This window comes from Saimiri boliviensis, chromosome 5 (assembly GCF_048565385.1).
Source record: "Saimiri boliviensis isolate mSaiBol1 chromosome 5, mSaiBol1.pri, whole genome shotgun sequence".
In the NCBI taxonomy this organism is placed as follows: domain Eukaryota; kingdom Metazoa; phylum Chordata; class Mammalia; order Primates; family Cebidae; genus Saimiri; species Saimiri boliviensis.
Window position 1 is genome coordinate 13,431,169 of NC_133453.1, and position 19,103 is coordinate 13,450,271.

General features: G+C 40.3%; 1 protein-coding gene across 4 annotated transcripts in view; it reads left to right on the forward strand.

The window, feature by feature from the left end:
• The window catches only part of SPHKAP (SPHK1 interactor, AKAP domain containing), a 163,363-nt gene that overhangs the window by 125,196 nt on the left and 19,064 nt on the right, over positions 1 to 19,103 (forward strand). For all 4 annotated transcript variants that reach the window (XM_074398926.1, XM_003925454.4, XM_074398927.1 and 1 more), the window contains 4 exons: positions 8,047 to 8,106; positions 10,002 to 10,136; positions 13,451 to 13,706; positions 14,735 to 18,482. In XM_074398926.1, coding sequence (XP_074255027.1) covers positions 8,047 to 8,106; positions 10,002 to 10,136; positions 13,451 to 13,706; positions 14,735 to 18,482 — 4,199 coding nt within the window. The remainder of the gene's footprint in view (positions 1 to 8,046; positions 8,107 to 10,001; positions 10,137 to 13,450; positions 13,707 to 14,734; positions 18,483 to 19,103) is intronic.

The window sequence follows — 19,103 nt, forward strand, 5'->3', positions numbered from 1 at the left end:
GTTTTTTGTTGCTGTTGTTGCTTTTCCTTCTGCTGTCTCCTACTTGGGCCCTTTAATTTCCGCTTTCGTTTTCTTCTCCCTTTTTCAAGAAATAAGAGTAGTCCTCATAGTTACAGTTTAATCTTAAGACTGCCGACTAGTGGAAGATGACTAGCTGCTCTGTTTCTAAGAAAACTGACAAGCCACAGGACATGGCTTTCATCTCCTTTCCCCGCAACAGCACGGGAGCTGAGAGCAGAGCTGGCACCTGCACATCCCCTTCTACAGCCAGCGTCCTCCGCTCCACATTATTCATTCAGCAAATCTGCACTGTATTACGTAGTACAATCACTCTAAGCCAAGGTTAAATCCTCTTTAGTGATTGTAAGATTTGAGAGAATACAGAACTGTCTTTTTTTTTTTTTTTTTTTTTTTAAGACAGAGCCTCACTCTGTCACCCAGGCTGGAGTGCAGTGACACCATCTCTGTTCACTGCAACCTCCTCCACTCTTGAGTTCAAGTGATTTTTGTGCTTCAGCCTCCCAAGTAGCTGGACTACAGGCATGTGCTACAATGCCTGGCTAATTTTTGCATTCTTAGTAGAGACAAGGTTTTGCCATACTGGCGAGGCTGGCCTCGAACTCCTGACCCGACGTGATCCACCTGCCTCAGCCTCCAAAACTGCTGGGATTACAGGTGTGAGCCACTGCACCTAGGCCCAGAACTGTCTTCTAAACAAATACTTGGGGAATCCTTATTTAGCTTTCCTAAGGGCCCATGGAAGTAAAAACGATTATTTCAGAGAAAAATAAATAGTGCTTAGAATATCTGCCTGTCTAGTGTTGGCATATAGTGGAATTCAACAAGGAATTGCTGATTGAGGGAAAACAGAGAATAGCCATACTAGAGAAACTGCCAGTGGCTGATAAAACACAAGAAAACAATTCCTTAAAAAGCTCATGAAGGAAAACATCTTATGGTATTGTGTATTTTAAATATGCTAATTTTTATTACCACTTTATTTTTTGTTATTATTATTATTTTTGTATAACCCAGAGCACATTTTTCCAACCAGGTGAAGTGTAGAAACACATTTTCCTACTGATTCTTTAGTTTTTGTTTGGTCCAAATAACTACTCAGGGCCTACTTTCAAGAAGGAAACACTTGCTAGTAACAGATCTTTATAATGGAAATCTAAAATAAATATAATGCATTACACATCTGGTAAATGTACATCAGACATTACATATAAGTGTATCCTCCTGATTCAAAAGAAATGTCTAAAACAATAAACCCCAAATTTTTATGGCAAAATAGGTCATTATCTGGAGCTGCATTTTTTTTTTTAGTTTTATATTTTAAGCTATCAATAAAATTGACTTAAGGTATGTTTAGTTAAAAGATCTTCAGTCTTTTAGATATTTGTATTCCTTTTACTGTGTCTCTTATCACAAACTGCTTGAATAGCTTCCCCTCAAATTGCAAATCAAAATTATTTTTAATGTTAACAGTAAAAAAGGGAGAGAAGTTGGACGTCTTAAATGTAAATAAAACTTTGTATTTCATTTTGTGTAATTTTTGCAATCACTTCAAAGCAATCACTGGATATAAATGCAATATTTTCTCAAATGGTCAAGTGTATTCCAGAATGTCCACAGCATGGTGGCATAACAGCATTGATGAAAAAATTGCCTACAGTATTAATCAGAAAAAAATGTCATATTCTTTAGAAGATAATTTGGGTCCAGAGTCCTGAATCTAGCAAAAGCCTTTTGGTTAGAAAAAGAAAGGAGGCAATGTTTTCTTTGGATGCTTTGTGAATCAGCATTTTGATGCCATCAAATTAAGAGACGCTGTCATATCCCACATGGCCAGATGGCTGCATTGTTAGAATCTGCTCAAAGAAGGAATTGGTTTTCTTCTAAGAAAAACTGTAAGTATATATCTGGTCATATTCAACATTCAAATGCCTAGATTTTAAAGGCAATTCAACATCATGCTTTTGGTTAATATTTTCTGAAAAGGTTTTCTTAATAGATGTTAGCTAACTTCAGGAAAAATGAAAAACATTTCAAGCAGAGGAAATCAAATCACCTCCTAGGCTAAATCCCTGCTGTCCTCTGACCTCTTGCACAGTGATTTGCCCTGGTGGATGAAGAATACAATGACATTTCTTCATGACTGCATTTCACTATCAGAATAGTCTAAAATGTGAACTAAAATCAACACATGAAAACATAAAACTGCACTTAAGACAAGGATTTGAGGCTGACAGTTGTCATCAGTTCTATGTGTTTTCAGTTCAAAAAGTCAAACTCATTTTTGTCTAATATAAAAGTACTGATTTTGTCTGACTTTATTTGTATCAAAATAAAACTATTTAGTAAATATGATTACCTCACAAGAGTCGCTGTGAATTGCAATCCACTTACAAATTACTGTGTTTTGTATTGAATACTAGATTTTAATGACAGCCTCTTCCTCACATTAGCTTTTCACAAAAATATATTTCATATCACTAGTTAATAAAATTTCACAATAAAATTTTAGTTTTACAAATGCCTACATGGAACTTCATTTATCAAAAGAGAGTCACAAATAAGAGTAACCACCGACATTACTTGGCTAATAACCCATAATACTAAACAAAGAAATAATATATTTCCTATAGACATTCAAATTTTTATTACATATAAGTAGTTAGGAGGAATATTTTATTAGATTATATAAAAGTCAAAATCCTAAGGCGGCATCAGTCTTCTCAGTGATACTTCTTCCTGCAATGTTTCCTTCAAAAAACATAATAATGATAGAAGAGCAGCATTTGAGTGTAAAAGGTAGAATACAACCACCAGATTACCTCTGCTAAGGAAGCAAGGGAAGAAGTGCTTGCGTTCTTTCAAGATGATGTGTGTTTCCATCTGCTTCAGCTGAGTATGTCTGCAGATGGTCTCAGTAAGAACATGTGCGCAAACACACAAAAGAAATGTGTTTTATGTGAAGAGAAAGGAGCTGCCATTCCAAGAAAACTGTTAGCACCTTTTATGTGCCCTTATTACCAGTTACGATTCTCAACATTTTGTCTTTTGCTATTTTTTAGCAAATCCTTCTTTGTGAGAGAATAAGCCAATCGAAGTACTGGAAATGGTAGCCAATAGCTGGGTTATTAGCTCATTTAATTCTCCTGTAGCTTCTCTACGTATTTCCTATATCTTTAGGGGAAGAAGACTTTATTTATTGACTAGATTGGAATCTGTTACATAAATAAGGGAAATAATTATTACAAATGTCCCTTTCTTGTACACCTGTCACCTGCACTCACCAACAAGAGTTTATTGAGCATCTACCAGATGCCTGGCACCATGCTGAGTACTGGGAACCCAGTGACAGACAGGGCCTGCCCTCATGAACTACCAGGTTGTGAAGGCTGCAGGAAAATCGACGATTTCTATGTTCAAGGAAAAGGACAATTATGTAAAAATACACACTTAAAAACATTTATTCCTGGGCCATATGGCGTATTTGGATTTGCCCATGCAGGCATTTTACAGGTAGCTCAATAGCATCACAGCACTGATGCCTTATTCTCCATCGGCTGGTGGCTCCTGCCTGTAGCCCTAGCCTCCCCACCAACAGGATTCTGTCCAGTTCACGGAACCGTAAGGCAGAATCTCCCAGGCTTCATCATCTCAGTCACATTCACCCTAATGGCTCCTGCAAAATATAAAAGTAAAAAACTTTATTTCAGCTTCCCACTACCAAAAGTTTCTTCCTCTAATAAGGAGGGAAATACTTCATTCTAACCCATAGGTCTCTCTCAACTCTTATTGTACTGGGAGGATACTATACAATTATGATTTCCTCTTTTATTCAATCTTCAAAAAGTCTGTTGAATGACACCTGGGTCTTTACCAGGTAAGAAGAAAGGCAGTTCTGCCCACAAATTTTGATCTCACGTCTGGAGCTCCTCTAGGAAAGGCCTCTTGCCTCAGACGCCACTGCCGCTGTCTTCTCTTTCTCCTTGCCTCCATTAATCTGGAGACTCTAACCAGGTCATTGTTCAGCAGGAGCAGATCGGGAAAGAATCACCCGTTAATCATTTTGCAATTTTCCCTCTTCTGCTTTTAAACATGTCCCCTGCCCTCCAAGCTCACCTCAAATTCAACCTTCACCCGGATACCATTCAGGATTGACTCAGTTCCCCCGACTCCCTTCTCCAGCAGACATGGCCCATGATGTTACTGTCACTTTAAGGACATGTCCTGCCTGGGGAGACACATCAAAACTCCCAGAGGGCAAGAACAATGCCTCGTATTATTTGTCTTCTCGGCACGCAGCACTGACGCCAGACACTTTGGAGACACAGACCATTCAGTCTCCTCATTAAAGCCTCCTAATCCAGGCTCACCACTCCCAGCTCTACTAGACAGAGGCCGGTCCTATATTCTCCACTTGGACTTCAGCATTAGTGGTTGCTTAAATCTCAAGTAAATAACCCAAGCTTGTAGAGATTGAAAATCTGCTAAGAGCAATCTAATCACATGGTTCATTTCACCAAGAAGTGGCTTTACTGTAAAACTATCAAAATTTAGGTTTCAGGGCTCTTAATGTACATAAGTCCCAGTTTCAAGGCCCTTGGGACAGGGCCTAATGCATTTACATGGCTATGCCTTTTTGAAAAATATTCAAAGTAAGATATTTTAACTACATTTACCTCTTTCCATTTCAACTCCTACTACTTCTTATCTCCCCCCATTACTGAGAGTCATTGCAGTGACCACGGGCATTTTTGGACTCTGGCTTAAGGGAAATTGAGGGGGGTTGTATTTACGTGAGATATATTTATGCGGCTTGAGGTCATTTTCATATATGGTTAAGTGATTGCTAGCCATCCACATATAGGAATGACTTTCGGGAATACTTCTACCATCAAGAGTGGTAACCCAACCAGACATTGCAAAATGAATGTGCCAGGTCGGGGATGGTGTGACCATGTCCTACAACTTCCAGTGGAAAAAATATGTAGGCAGGGAGAGAACACAAGTTTACATGCCAGAAGCTTCTCTGTGTAAAATTCTTTCAATCATCAGACATGTAAAACTGAAGTACAAGATTGAGGAGTCCTCACTGATGCCTAGTCAACCAGAAATTTCCTCCTGGTGGCGGAAGTACAGCACTGAAAATCGGAAATGCATGATGCATTGTTTTCAGGGGAATCACATGAAAGAGAATCAATCCAAGTTAAGTCTTTAGAGTATAACACTCTAAAAGTACTGCAAAGAGTGAGTATGTCTAAAACAACTCATACATGAAAGAAACTGTACATTAGTTTCCCGCTGAATTTGATAGTAAACTGAAAAACATATTTTCAACAAAAATTGAGAAGTTAAAAAAATCAGTCAACCATATTCGAGGAAACCTGGCTTATCTTTCTAGTTTCTCTAGAGAAGACACCATTTCAATATTGCTTTCACATGAAGCAGTGACAAAGGGTATTTAGTCAAAAATGTAAAAAGAAAAAGCACTGTGGAGGTGCACTGGGCCATCGATTAGATATCTTATTTCTGGCAGTTTTTATGTTTATAGTATTTACCAGTCCTTTTAAGTTCTAGCTTTCTTGGGATTCCTTTTTTTCCTTCTAAATAAGTAAATATTCACTCTCACACCTAATTTAGAGGGTTTTTTTAATTTCATTATTCCTTTTCTTAAAGAATGCCTCCCTCCCCACATTGCACACACATCAGCCCTAAGAAGCCTGGATCATCCCCTACTACCAAGATACTGAAAGGTGTGCCTGAGAAGTATAAGCAAGAAGTTGGTGTGTGTCTTGCTTTGCTTTTGTCTTGGGTCAGCTAGCAAATGTGGAGAGTGTCCTCCAAGTGTAGGCAGAGTTTCGTAGAGTAGCCCAGAATGGGTAAAAAGAGAGTTCATCCTCAGAGAACTAAATAAAGTATTGCAGGGCAGACAAATTGTTACTGTAGATGCCTTTGTGTGCTCTCTGGTCTGTGCTTTGCCCTCTCCCACTGTGATGCAGGATAATAAAAGCTTCGTGATGCCCGGGGCAAGGTGATGAGCCTTTCTTTAAGGTGAATGGAAAAATCTTCTCATCAATTCAATAACTTCAGTCCCAGTTGCAGGTTATTAAAAGTCCCTGAGGACTGATGGATATGGCACTAGTTTTCCAAGGGCAAAGTTTCATTATTATAGGAATGTTCTCAAACTTCCCTAGATCGTGAACTGCTTCTGAGCTCCATCTACTATTTATGCTTCCATTCGCACCGTCTGCAAAGGGACTCATGCTGATCTCTTCCTATTTTCCTATCTCTGTTAATCCGGAGCGAAAAGAACTTCTGAATGAGAGTGCGGGTCCTTTCGTGCCCTTTCTTTCCCCTAATGCCCATCAAGTTATTCTTAATAGGTTCATCCTAGGGTTGCACTTCAAGGATCTCGTGAGTCCATGAACCTTGAAGGAATTTCTTATTATTTGGGACTAAAGCAGTGATGATCTTTACAATTCTATTTCAGTTTTTAGCATCTAAAACCTTTCCATTATTTTTTTAACCTCAAAAAGAGAAAAGATGTACGGAGAAATCATGATTCCAAAAAGAAACGGAGATCAGAAACCCCCATGTATTTGCAGGAGTCTGAAAGTTCAATTGTCTAACTAAATTCCAAGTAATGAATGTTCTCAGTTTTGTATCTTCAAAACAACCAGTTAGAAATAAAAACCTTTAGATGCTTTCTAGCAAAGTATTAAAGAACCTCATTAGCATTTTCTCACTTAGCACAAACATAACAAGACCTAATTATCAAAACTTCCCTTCCTCTAGGCCTGCCTGCAATCAGATTCTCTTATTCCCTGTTTCTTGACAGTGTGTTACACTTTCTCCCCTCCAAGTATTAATCATGCTGTCTGTCCAATCCACTAGTGGTGATCCCCACCCATTCCCTACCCAACAACAGTCTTTTTATCTTTCAAAACCATGTCTAAGCTCTTTGAAAACTTTCTTAACTTTATTTTCCCCAACCCACCCCATCTGAATGTTTATAGTAGTTTTCTATCTCTGTGATATGTTCGGGATTTAAATTACAGATATGAGTCACTTACTGTTGGGGACATGTGATGAAAAATGCATCATTTGGTGATTTTTGTCATTGTTTGAACATTGAGGAACATCATAGAGTGTACTTAAACAAATCTAGATGGCAAAGCCTACTGAATTCCTAGGCTATATGGTATAACCTATTGCTCCCAGGCTACAAACCTGTACAGCACGTTTCTGTCCTAAATACACAGGCAATGGAAACACCATCATAAGTATTTGTGTATCTAAACACATGTAAACATAGAAAAGGTAAAAAAAGTGAAAATACAGTATTATAATCTTAAAGGACCACTGTTGCATATGTGGTCAGTTGTTGACCAAAATATTATTCACTATGCAGCATTGACTGTATAACAATGTTTTATTGTTGTTCAGATGTATTGTTTAATATTGTGGCTATTGTTTTTATACTAACCCATTCAGACATTTATCCAAGATGGCTAACCCAGAGACAAATTGTATAACAAGGTGAAATAAAGTAAAATGAACCAAAACAATGTGGCAAAGAGAAGTCTGCACTTATTACACACTGCGTTAAAAGTGGGTAGAGAAAAGGAGCAGAAATGAGAAGAGGGAAGGAAGAAATGGAGAAAAGTATTTATTGCAAGTATAAATAGAGGCTTAGGCATGAAAAGTTGCTTTTCCTATTCCATGAGATTTGGCAACACTTCATAAACCCGAAGGTCTTGCTGTACCTGATCTATTGGCTCTAATACAAGCAGACTTTTTAGTGTGTTGGGCCATGAAGGGAAGACGGCGTTTGCTGTAACCAGTGGGAAGCTGAGTAGGATGTTGGAGAGCTATTTAGAGGCCCAAAGGTGAAATGACTATTTCTATGCCAAACTGTCTACGATGTGTAAGACTCTGAAAGCATTTGCTGCAACTGATTCCTGCTTTCTTTCTTCTAAAAAGACAGTAAGGATTTTTATTTTAATGTACTATTTTTGCCCTCTTTCCCAGGTCTGTTTCGTGAATCTGGATGTGAACAAGGATGAATGCAGCACAGAGCACCTGCAACAGGTAACATTGGAAACTCAAGCTGTCCAGGAGCTCATTACAAGGACCATTCAACTTAATTTCATCTGTAAATCACACTCATTTTGCAGGAGAGTCTTTAGACAGTTTCATTACAGTCCATCTCCCATCCTGTTCCCTAGCACTTTCCCTTTACAGTCTGCCCTTTTTACATTTGTGAAGCTCGCTTTCCCTTGCAGGCAGAACTGTCCAAACAGGTACATATCCTCTTGCCCACCAGTGCCTTAAAATGGCTATTTCTAGATGACTTTCCCAAGACTTTTCCAAAACCTGCTGATACCAGCCAACCCTCCCCTCTGTCTCTCATATTTACTTCTTCCTGCTGCTTTCATCAAATGCTTTATCTGTACCCTTGGCTTGAACTTTTCGCATCCTGTTGCTGCTAAATTCTCCAAGCACACATCCAAGACTGTGAGGACCCTGATGTAAATATCTGAACGTATGCAAGGACTTGAAGGCCTATTCAGTCCTCTGGAACTAGAGCCTGCTGATACAATGGGAAGAATTAAGTGCTATAAGATTGCCATTTCATGTTGAAAGTGGACAATGGTTTGAATTTACCATATGGTGTGATACTATGTAATGAATAACAGCACATGGTTTGCCACTTGATTTTCACAGAACAGTGGACCTGCAATTACTTGGTTATTGACAGTTATTCCCATATTGACAATGCTGCACTTCAAACTTCTCAAACCCAGTTTCCCACACAGCTAATCCATTATAAATTTTCACTAAGCCCCAGATAACATCATCTGTGTAGTACTATGGGATTTTCAAGAGAAACTGCACATACAATTTTATTTGATAGAATTATGGTGCAGAGTCCATCAAAGATAGAGAGGACCAAAGCAAGTTGACATCTAAGAATAGTGCGTTTGAAGAGTTTATGTGAGTGATTTGAAATAATAATCTGCTATGGCTAAGAGCATACACACACCTTGGCACTGATTTAGCTACCTGAACTGTGCAAGTTACTAATCTCTAGGCCTTAGGCTGCTTGTATATAGCATGAAAGGAATAATGGTACCTAATCCATACACTGCTGTTGTGAAGACTAAATGTAGTCAGATTTAACATATATACAAGCTTTAGCATAGGGCTTCGTACACAGAGTAAAATCAATGCTAGTCACAATTTTATTGTAATTATTGTTATTGACAATTAGAACAGAAGATGTATTAGTCCATTTTCTTGCTGGTGATAAAGATGTATCCTATACTGGGCAATTTACATAAGAAAGGGGTTTATTGGACTTACAGTTCCACATGGCTAGGGAGGCCTCATAATCATGATAGAAGGCAAAGAGGAGCAAGTCACATCTTACATGGATAGCAGCAGTCAAAGAGAGAGCTTGCATATAAAAACTCCCATTTTTTAAAACCATCAGATCTCATGAGACCCATTCACTACCACAAGAACAGCATGGGAGATCCCCACCCCTATAATTCAATCATCTCCCACTAGGTTCCTCCCACAACACATGGGAATTATGGCAGCTACAAGATGAGATTTAGATAAGGACACAGAGCCAAATCATATCAGAAGATTGCTAGAAAAAATACATATATTTTTTATGCAAGGTCTTAAAGGGAAAAATTTTTCAAAGTTACTGTTTATACCTGTGGTATAATAGTAATTACTAAATGTTTACTTGGGAAAATTTAGAACTAAAGAGTTTTTAAAGCTTAAATTTGCTCTTGCATTCTAAACTTGCATGCTTCCATTTTATAAAATGTATTCTAGTAATAATCTTAGTAGATTAAACAATTTATCATATGAGCAGTTACAAGTATTATTTCTGCAGGTAAAGTAGTCTTTGATGAGTGGTATTTGGTGAAAAGAAATCAGCTAAACTGACAGAGATACTTGCTTTACAGAAACTGGTCAACGTTTCACCAGATCTTCCAAAACTTATCAGTTCCATGAATGTCCAACAACCAAAAGAAAATGAAATTGTCGTCCTAAGTGGGTTAGCCTCTGGAAATCTCCAGGCAGATTTTGAAGTTTCCCAGGTAAGACATAAGTTCTTGATAAGCCATTCACTTACATCTACAGGTAGCTCAGCACAGATCAGTGTAAACCTGAAATAGAAGCTACGCATAAGCTTCTGTAATACAGGAATCTAAGTGCCTTTGTATTCGAGAACAGTCTGCATTTGTATTTCTCTTAAATACCACCACTTAGAGTTTGACAGAGCTTTTCTTACATCAATTCCTAATTTCTAGTATCTCCTCAAATTCCTAAGTTGTATTTGAACTAGAGTAGATAGAGTAGGCATTGGTTATTTCGTTTTGTCTTCTACAAATCTACTGAATAAGCAAAACAGAATTGTCTTTTCTTTTAGGAGCAGTACCAAAATTCTATTTCATACCATGGGATCCCAGAATCCAACAATATCATCTTTCAGATGTTATGTATTTCATAGGAAGTACCAAACTAGCCAAGCTAGTAAATCCAGGATGGCAGCTTCAAGGATGAAAAGAGAGTGTCTTGGGCACAACTAATAAAATATCCCCACTCCAAAACTAGTGTTATTGAAAATACTATTATCATTCAATGCACTCATGTTCATTCCTGTTATATAAATCACTGTAACATTATTTAAAGACATGTAAGTAAAGTTGTTTAGTTAATTTACAAGAAAAAGACACATAAAGTATGTTATCGTGATATGTAACAGCTCAAAATTAAAATGATGAGCATTTGTTTTCCACAAATTGTTCTTCCTTGGGTTTTAATTTTGCTGTCAATTTTTAAAGTCCTCTTTTATCCTTCAACTCTTCAAATTCTCAAAAAGCCCAAAGTCTCCAAATTTCATTAAACATAATACAGTAAGATAAATCAATTAATAAACAAGGAGGCTTTATTTCCAGGTAATCAAATCTCCCTGACTTTGTAGCTACACAAAAAGTCTTGTGTGTTAGAAATTTTACAAGAGTCCTAAGTAATTTGTGGCTTGTCAATAAACTGTACATTATCTTTGAGAGTGAAGACTTTATTCCCATTTTCTTTTTAGCATTAACAGATTGTTTTTAAAAACTGCCTCTGCATTATAGAACACTTTTCCTAGCTTTTGGCAACTACAGGTATTACTGAGAAATTCTGACTTTCTTTCAATACCTCTATGAAAAATGGTGTTGACATTAATTGGACTTGACATTGAGTTGAACTTACCAGACCCTGATTAAGAATCCACGGTCAGGATTCTTAATTAAACATATCAGAAAATTAGCTTAAGCAAAAGCAGAACATATTGTTTCATGAAACTGGAAAGATCCAGGAGTGAATTATAGACTTAAACAATGTTATCAAGACATGGATTTTTCTCTTGCGGCCCTTTTCTGTTTTCTTTCCAATTGGCCCTATTATCAGACAAGCCCCTCCCATAAGAAAGCAACAATATCCCTTTGGGTTCAAGTCGAGACAGGGTGAATGGAACGTCACTTCCATGTGGCTTTCAGCAAAAGTCTTATTGCATCCTATTGGCTCTCATACGTCACATGCCCATTTCTGAACCAATAACTGTGACTCAAGGAATGCATTACTCAGATTGGCCAGGCTTGGGTCGCGTGACCACCTCTGGAGCTGGAAGTGAATCAACTCCATGTGAATCACTTGGAGTCTGGTGAGGCTGACCCAGTGATAGTATAGTGTACCCTTCTCCTCGGGGCAATTGTCTGATGCATGTTTGCACCTTCTTGCATAATTTGCATACAATAGGCACTCAGAAAATACCGGGTGAGTTTAGTGTAATATGTCTAAACTCGGTGGAAAGGAAATTAAGCCTATTTCTGCTTACTTTACAACAACAGTTCCTCTCCATTTGGGGGAATCACAAATACTTTGTGAATTCAATAAAAGCTGTAGACCAGTGGGTCTCAAATGCTAATGCATGTAGGCATCTCCAACAGATTCCTTGGAGATGCAGATTCTGATTCAGTAGATCTGGGTTGAGTCCTGAGATTAAATATTTCCAACAAGCTCCCAGGTGATGCCACGGCTACAGGTCCACACCCTCACTTAGAAAAGCAAGGCAACGGACCACCTTCTTTGAAAAATAGACCTACTCACATATGCACATAAGGGAATTCTATTTTTTGAGTCCCCAGGGAATTCCTGAACCCCTTGAAGAAGGATTGAATTTTTCATTCTATTATCATCTCTCCTAGAATTATTGAAACATTTTAATACTATTCCAATGAACAATAAATAATATGAATAGTGAAAATGTATAGTGGAGAATGGGGATATGGTTTGTAACCTTAGAACTGAGCAGAAATCACAGATCTAACTAGTGCATGATTCAATAATTTGGGCCTCTTTGTCACTGTTCTTCCTATATGCTGGTCTTTTAGAGATAATTAGTTCACTTCCTATGGATTTCATTTAATTTCATGTTGACTACTTCTTCAGAGAAACAATACAAATTATAGAATCTAGTAGCTGATGGAACGCTTACTGTACATCTGAAGTACCAATAGGGGTTTTACTGAGTATCTTCAAGGCAGAGAAAGCTGGGACTCAGTTTAATCAAGAGAGGTAACCAAGACAACGTTGACAAAAATTTAGACTGTCTCCTTCTTGACTCTAGACCTTGACTCCCCTTTTCTTAGAGCATTTAATCTAGAAAATGTATAATTCTAAATTCCTCCTCTGCCTTTTTGAGATGTAAATCTTTTTGTAAAAGCCTCTTGCCAGCTTTATACCCAGAAATGTCTTTTTCAAGGACCTGGGAGCTGTCCCTTTGAAATGTAATCATCAAGGAAGATAGTTCCCTTAGTGTCCCCAGTCTCTATGGTAGAGTAAGAACCCAACTTCAGTGGGCATCTTGCTCCAGGTTGTAAAACTACCTCCTGTAATAAAGATACAAGAGAGTTTACTTAAAGCCAATTATCAAACACAGATGACCTAAGATCTCCCCCATCACCCTAGCCCTTAAAAACCCTATTGTCTTTTGCTTCAGTGGAGTCGTGGTCCAGCCTAGTTCTCGTCTCCCTCCCCTGTTTCAACAGCCTCGAATAAAATCTTCTTTGCCTGTTTAACTTTGCCCAGTCGAATTTTTGTTTTGACCAAGGGAAACTAAAATATGTGGTACAGCTGGTCTATTTTCCCCTAAGTCAGACTTTATCCTAGGTACCTTGTGTTCCCAAACATCACTTGAATTTTTTTCAAGCAGTTTATTAATATGATCCCAGAAGATATTTCAAATATTTTAAAGGTCCCCCACTCCTTTTAAGAGGAAAGCTTGGTAGAAAAGGAAAGGTCAGAGGCAAGAGTCTTTTATTTTCCCTTTTTAATAAATGCCTTCTTTTCTCTTCACTTTTAGTGCCCTTGGCTGCCAGATATCTGCTTGGTCCAATGTGCAAGAGGGAACAGACCAAACAGTACCAATTGCATCATCTTTGAAATCAACAAATTTTTGATTGGTCTGGAACTGGTGCAGGAGCGACAGCTCCACCTAGAAACAAGCATCTTGAAACTGGAGGATGACACAAACTGTTCCTTATCCTCAATTGAGGAAGACTTTCTCACTGCTTCTGAGCACCTGGAGGAAGAGAATGAGGTGGACGAATCTAGGAACGGTGAGAACTTTCCAATAAAAAAAAAAATGTGCCCCCTGAAACTAGTCCCCATATAAAAATGTCTGGGTGAAACTTCAGAAAAGTTTCATCAGTTTGGCTGACACTTCACGAACTGTACTTGCTGAATTTTAAGGAAGGAAGGAAGAAGGACATGAGAACACTGGTGAAGATGCTGACAAATGCACTTAGTAGACTTAATGGTTGGACGGATCCAGACTCCCAAAAAATGCCTTAGGGATGCTGAAGGGAATTTGTGTACTTTAAAGGAAAATCCTCCTGCCTGCCAAGAGATGGTGGCTATCCATAAAAGCCATATATTAGTTGGAGCCAAATTGGACCAGCGTGGATTTGAATCCCAGCACTGCCACATTGAGGCTGTGATATCGGGTGCCAGTTACCTAATTTTTCCGAGCCCTAGTTTTTTTGTCTAATTTGGGAATACTGCCTATAGCTAGTGACTTTTGTGAGGGTAGAAAGAGATAATCCAGGAAAGTACTTGGCACTCATTTCTTCAGCTCTTTCTGTTGACTCATTCACAGAGCTCAATGAATAATGGGTTCCTTCTTTGCAGTTTTAGCCATCGAGGAAGGGGTACCCTAGATGTTGTTACACTGTCCCTGGGACAAGTTATGTGCAAACTTTAGACAAATCTTTGCAAGAAGTCCCACTACTGAGGTTGCTGTCAACATCCCCCCTTCTCCTTCCGTATCCAATGGGAAGCTCTAAGATGCAACTATCTTTCCCCTGAAGAATGCTTTCCCCTGAAGAACGGTGGCAGCCCTCAGCCCTCAAATACCTCCTACTCTAGTGCATTTGTACCCCACATGGAGAGCCATTCTATCGGGTAGCATTCTATCATGAAATTTGAAAGCCTTTTCAGACTCATTTTTCTTGAAGAAACATTCAAAATGTTATTCTTGAAGGGGGAAAAAAGTTAATGCTTTGTTTTTAGAGAGTAATTATTACATTAGACTCATGGTAACCTGCTATCCAAAAAGTAACAGTGTCCCTCATTTTCTCTTCACTAGGTTATGAAAATATAAATATCTCATCCAATGTTTTGGAAAGTAAGCAGCCAAAGGGTGCCACCCAGGAGGAATGGAATCACAACAAAGAAAAGTGGCTTTATGCTTTGGAAGACAAATACATCAACAAACATCACACACCGTTGGTTAAAACAGAACGATCTCCAGAAAACCTAACAAAGAACATAGCCTCGCAGAGTCTAGATCCCTCAGCCAAGCCATCACAGTGGAAACGTGAAGCTGTGGGGAGTGAGAGACAAGCCACACATTATTATTATTCAGAAGCTTTTAAAGACCAGGTGGAAAAATCACAGGCACTGTATATTCCAAAGAATGTTTATTTCCCCATGATGGATAAAGATGTGCCTTCTGCATGTGCTGTGGCTGAACAGAGAAGCAGCCTAAACCCAGGAGATCATGAAGACACAAGCACTCTCCCTCCTATACAAGATGGAGAAGTCACAACTGGCAAGTATGCTACAAATTTAGCAGAATCCGTGCTGCAGGATGCATTTATCAGATTATCTCAGTCTCAGCCCACCTTACTCCAGGAATATGCAGCCAGTGTTTCTGTAGGAAGTTCTCTGCTTCCCAGTTGCTATTCCACAAAAGATACAATGGTTTCTCAGTCATGGAATGAGCTCCCCAAAATCGTCGTTGTTCAGAGTCCAGATGGCAGCGATGCCCCCACTGAGCCAGGTATCTCCTCATGGCCCGAGACGGAAGTCTCTGTTGAAACCTCAGGCATCCTCTCGGGAGAGAACTCCAGCAGACAAGCCCAGAGTGCTGTAGAAGTGGCATTAGCTTGTGCAGCCACTGTGATTGGAACCATTTCCAGTCCACAGGCCACAGAAAGACTCAAAATGGAGCAAGTGGATTCACACTGTCCACTAGGTGGCAGTGGTTCACAGCAAACTCAACCATCCCAAGGACTCAAGGAACCTTCCATCAATGAGTACTCCTTTCCATCTGCTTTGTGTGGCATGACTCAAGTGGCCAGTGCCGTGGCCGTCTGTGGTCTGGGTGAAAGAGAAGAGGTGACATGCTCAGTGGCTCCAAGTGGTGGTCTCTTGCCTGCAGCTGATGCTTCTGAAGCCATCCCCCCACTTGGTAGTTTAGCAAGCATAGAGCTTGGCAGGGAAGCTATTGCAGAGGCATTGCTCAAGGAGGCTGCTCTGGTTTTAACAAGGCCTAATACCTACAGCAGCATGGGAGACTTCCTGGAATCCATGAACAGGAGAATCATGGAAACTGCTTCAAAGTCTCAGACCCTGTGCTCAGAAAATGTCCTCAGGAATGAACTGGCACATACGCTGTCTAATGTTATCCTGAAGCATTCCATTGATGAAGTTTACCAGAAAAATATGATCATCAACCCCAATGACGACAGGCATTCATCTGAAATTCTGGACACCTTAATGGAAAGTACAAACCAACTGCTCTTTGATGTGATATGCTTCACGTTCAAGAAGATGAGCCACATTGTACGGCTTGGTGAATGTCCTGCTGTCCTTTCTAAGGAGACCATCAGAAGGAGGGAGACAGAACCAGGCTGCCAGCCATCGGATCCAGGTGCTAGTCAAGCATGGACAAAAGCCACCGAATCCTCTAGCAGCTCTCCACTTAGCGATGCACACACTAGTCTTGTCATCCACAATCTTGTGGGGGACATGCATTCAAAACAAGACAAGGGTGGAGTGAGGCCAGGCCTCTTCAAGAACCCCACGCTGCAGTCAGATTTATCACATAGTCCCAGAGTACCCAACTCTTCGACTGCTAAAACATCCCCCAAGGAAATATATCTGAAAGGAACAGCGGGAGAGGATACAAAAAGCCCTCATCTCAGTGAGAATGAATGCAGAGTCTCTTTGGAAGCACAAAGGTCCCCAACAGTCAGCCAGCGCAGAAGTGGTTCCCAGGAGGCTGGGGACAGTATCCACCCAAACACCCAAGAAAAGTACAACTGTGCCACATCTCACAACAATGAAGTTCAAGTCAACCTGTCCTTGTTAGGGGATGACTTACTGCTTCCTGCTCAATCCGTGCTTCAAGCGAAGCATGCAGACATCTACTGCATTACAGACTTTGCGGAAGAATTAGCAGACACGGTCGTCTCCATGGCAACTGAAATCGCAGCGATTTGCCTTGACAACTCCAGTGGAAAACAACCCTGGTTTTGTGCATGGAAAAGAGGGAGTGAGTTTCTGATGACACCCAACGTACCCTGCCGCTCCTTGAAGAGAAAGAAAGAGATCCAGGGGAGCGGGGCTGCTGTGAGGAAACACAAGCCTCCCCGGCTCAGTGAGATCAAGAGGAAGACGGATGAGCACCCTGAGCTTAAAGAGAAGCTCATGAACAGGGTTGTGGACGAGTCCATGAACCTTGAGGATGTCCCAGATTCTGTCAATCTTTTTGCCAATGAAGTGGCAGCCAAGATCATGAACCTGACGGAGTTCTCGATGGTGGATGGCATGTGGCAGGCACAGGGCTATTCCCGGAATAGGTTACTGAGTGGTGGCGACAGGTGGAGCCGGCTGAAGACCTCCAGCTGCGAAAGCATTCCTGAAGAAGACTCCGAGGCCGGGGCCTATGTCAACAGCCTGGGGTTAATGAGCACCCTGAGCCAGCCCGTCAGCAGGGCCAGCTCTGTCTCCAAGCAGTCCAGCTGTGAGAGCATCACCGATGAGTTTTCCAGGTTCATGGTGAACCAGATGGAAAATGAAGGGAGAGGATTTGAGTTACTGCTGGATTACTATGCCGGCAAGAACGCCAGCAGCATTCTGAGCTCGGCCATGCAACAGGCTTGCCGGAAAAGTGACCACCTCAGCGTGAGGTCGAGCTGTCCCTCTAAGCAGTCCAGCACAGAGAGCATCACCGAGGAGTTCTACAGGTACATGCTGAGGGACATCGAAAGAGACAGCAGAGACAGCGCCTCCTCCAGACGGAGCAGCCAGGACTGGACAGCTGGACTACTATCTCCTTCTCTGCGATCTCCAGCCTGCCACAGACAGTCATCCATGCCAGACAGCAGGTCCCCATGCTCCAGGCTGACAGTGAATGTGCCCATCAAAGCCAACTCTTTAGATGGCTTTGCTCAGAACTGCCCACAAGATTTCCTAAGCGTGCAGCCGGTCAGTAGCGCGTCCTCATCCGGTCTCTGCAAATCTGACTCTTGTTTGTATCGGAGAGGTGGGACTGACCACATCACAAGCATGTTAATTCATGAAACGTGGGCTAACTCCATCGAAGCCCTCATGCGGAAGAACAAAATCATTGTGGATGATGTAGGGAGAGCTGACCCGGAGCCTGTTTCCAGTGTCTCTCCCTCGCAAGCAGAGAAATGTGCATATAGATCAGCTTCGAGCAGGATGTGCGGTGGGCCAACTCTACTTGTTCAGGAGTCGCTCGATGGCCCGAGGAAAGACTCTGTTACTGAATGCAAACAGCCCCGAGCGCCATCTTTGAGCAAAATTACTTCTCTTACAAACCACAACCGTTTAGATTGTAAAAAAGAAACTTCCTCGTGCCAGGACACTGTCCCAGTAAACCACAAAAGGCGATCACTTTGCTCGAGGGAAGTGCCTTTGATTCAGATTGAAACGGATCAGAGAGAAGCGCGTGCTGGGGAACCTGAGCCCTTCCTTTCCAAAAGCAGCCGCCTAGAGGAAGCAGAAGCGCATCTGAACGACGAAAACATCCCAGCTGTGGTGAGAGGTGGAGACACAGCCGTGAACACCTGTCAAATCCATAGGTGAGTGAATCATCTCTTAGACTCCGTAGGGTGCATGTGACTGGAATTTGCATCTTAATCAATGCTTAGTCTGAATCTTAGACATAAATTTGGATTTGATTGGTGCAAGAACTAAATTTTCAAAACCAAAAAAAAAAAAAAAAAAAAAAAAAAATGACCTCCTGGGGTTAATATGCACTCATGATAGAGACTTGAAAGTAACTTTTAAAAAAATCTCCAAAACAAATTAAACTCATCTATATAACCAAAGAAGATATCATTCTCCCCATTAAAATTAGTCTCCTCTGGGTTGCTACCTTTTAAAATTCATTCGTGGCATTTTTAAGCAAATAATAATATTAATAACATTATGCAATAATATTAACAATAAATGATGCCAACTTATTCATTTGAAAACAGTTAAATTTAAATAAATACTAGTATTGGCATTTGACATTAAACATTTTGGCATCGTTATTCTCTCCTCTTGTATTTCTTTTCCACAGAGTCTCTCCTTTCAAGTTTTTCTTTTTTTTTTTTTTTTTTTTTTTTTTTTTTCTGAAGATCTTGGCAAGAACACTGTGTCCCACAAGAGCTGGCCCTTTAGATGCCTGGTATAATTCTGGCAGTGTAAATGCAAGG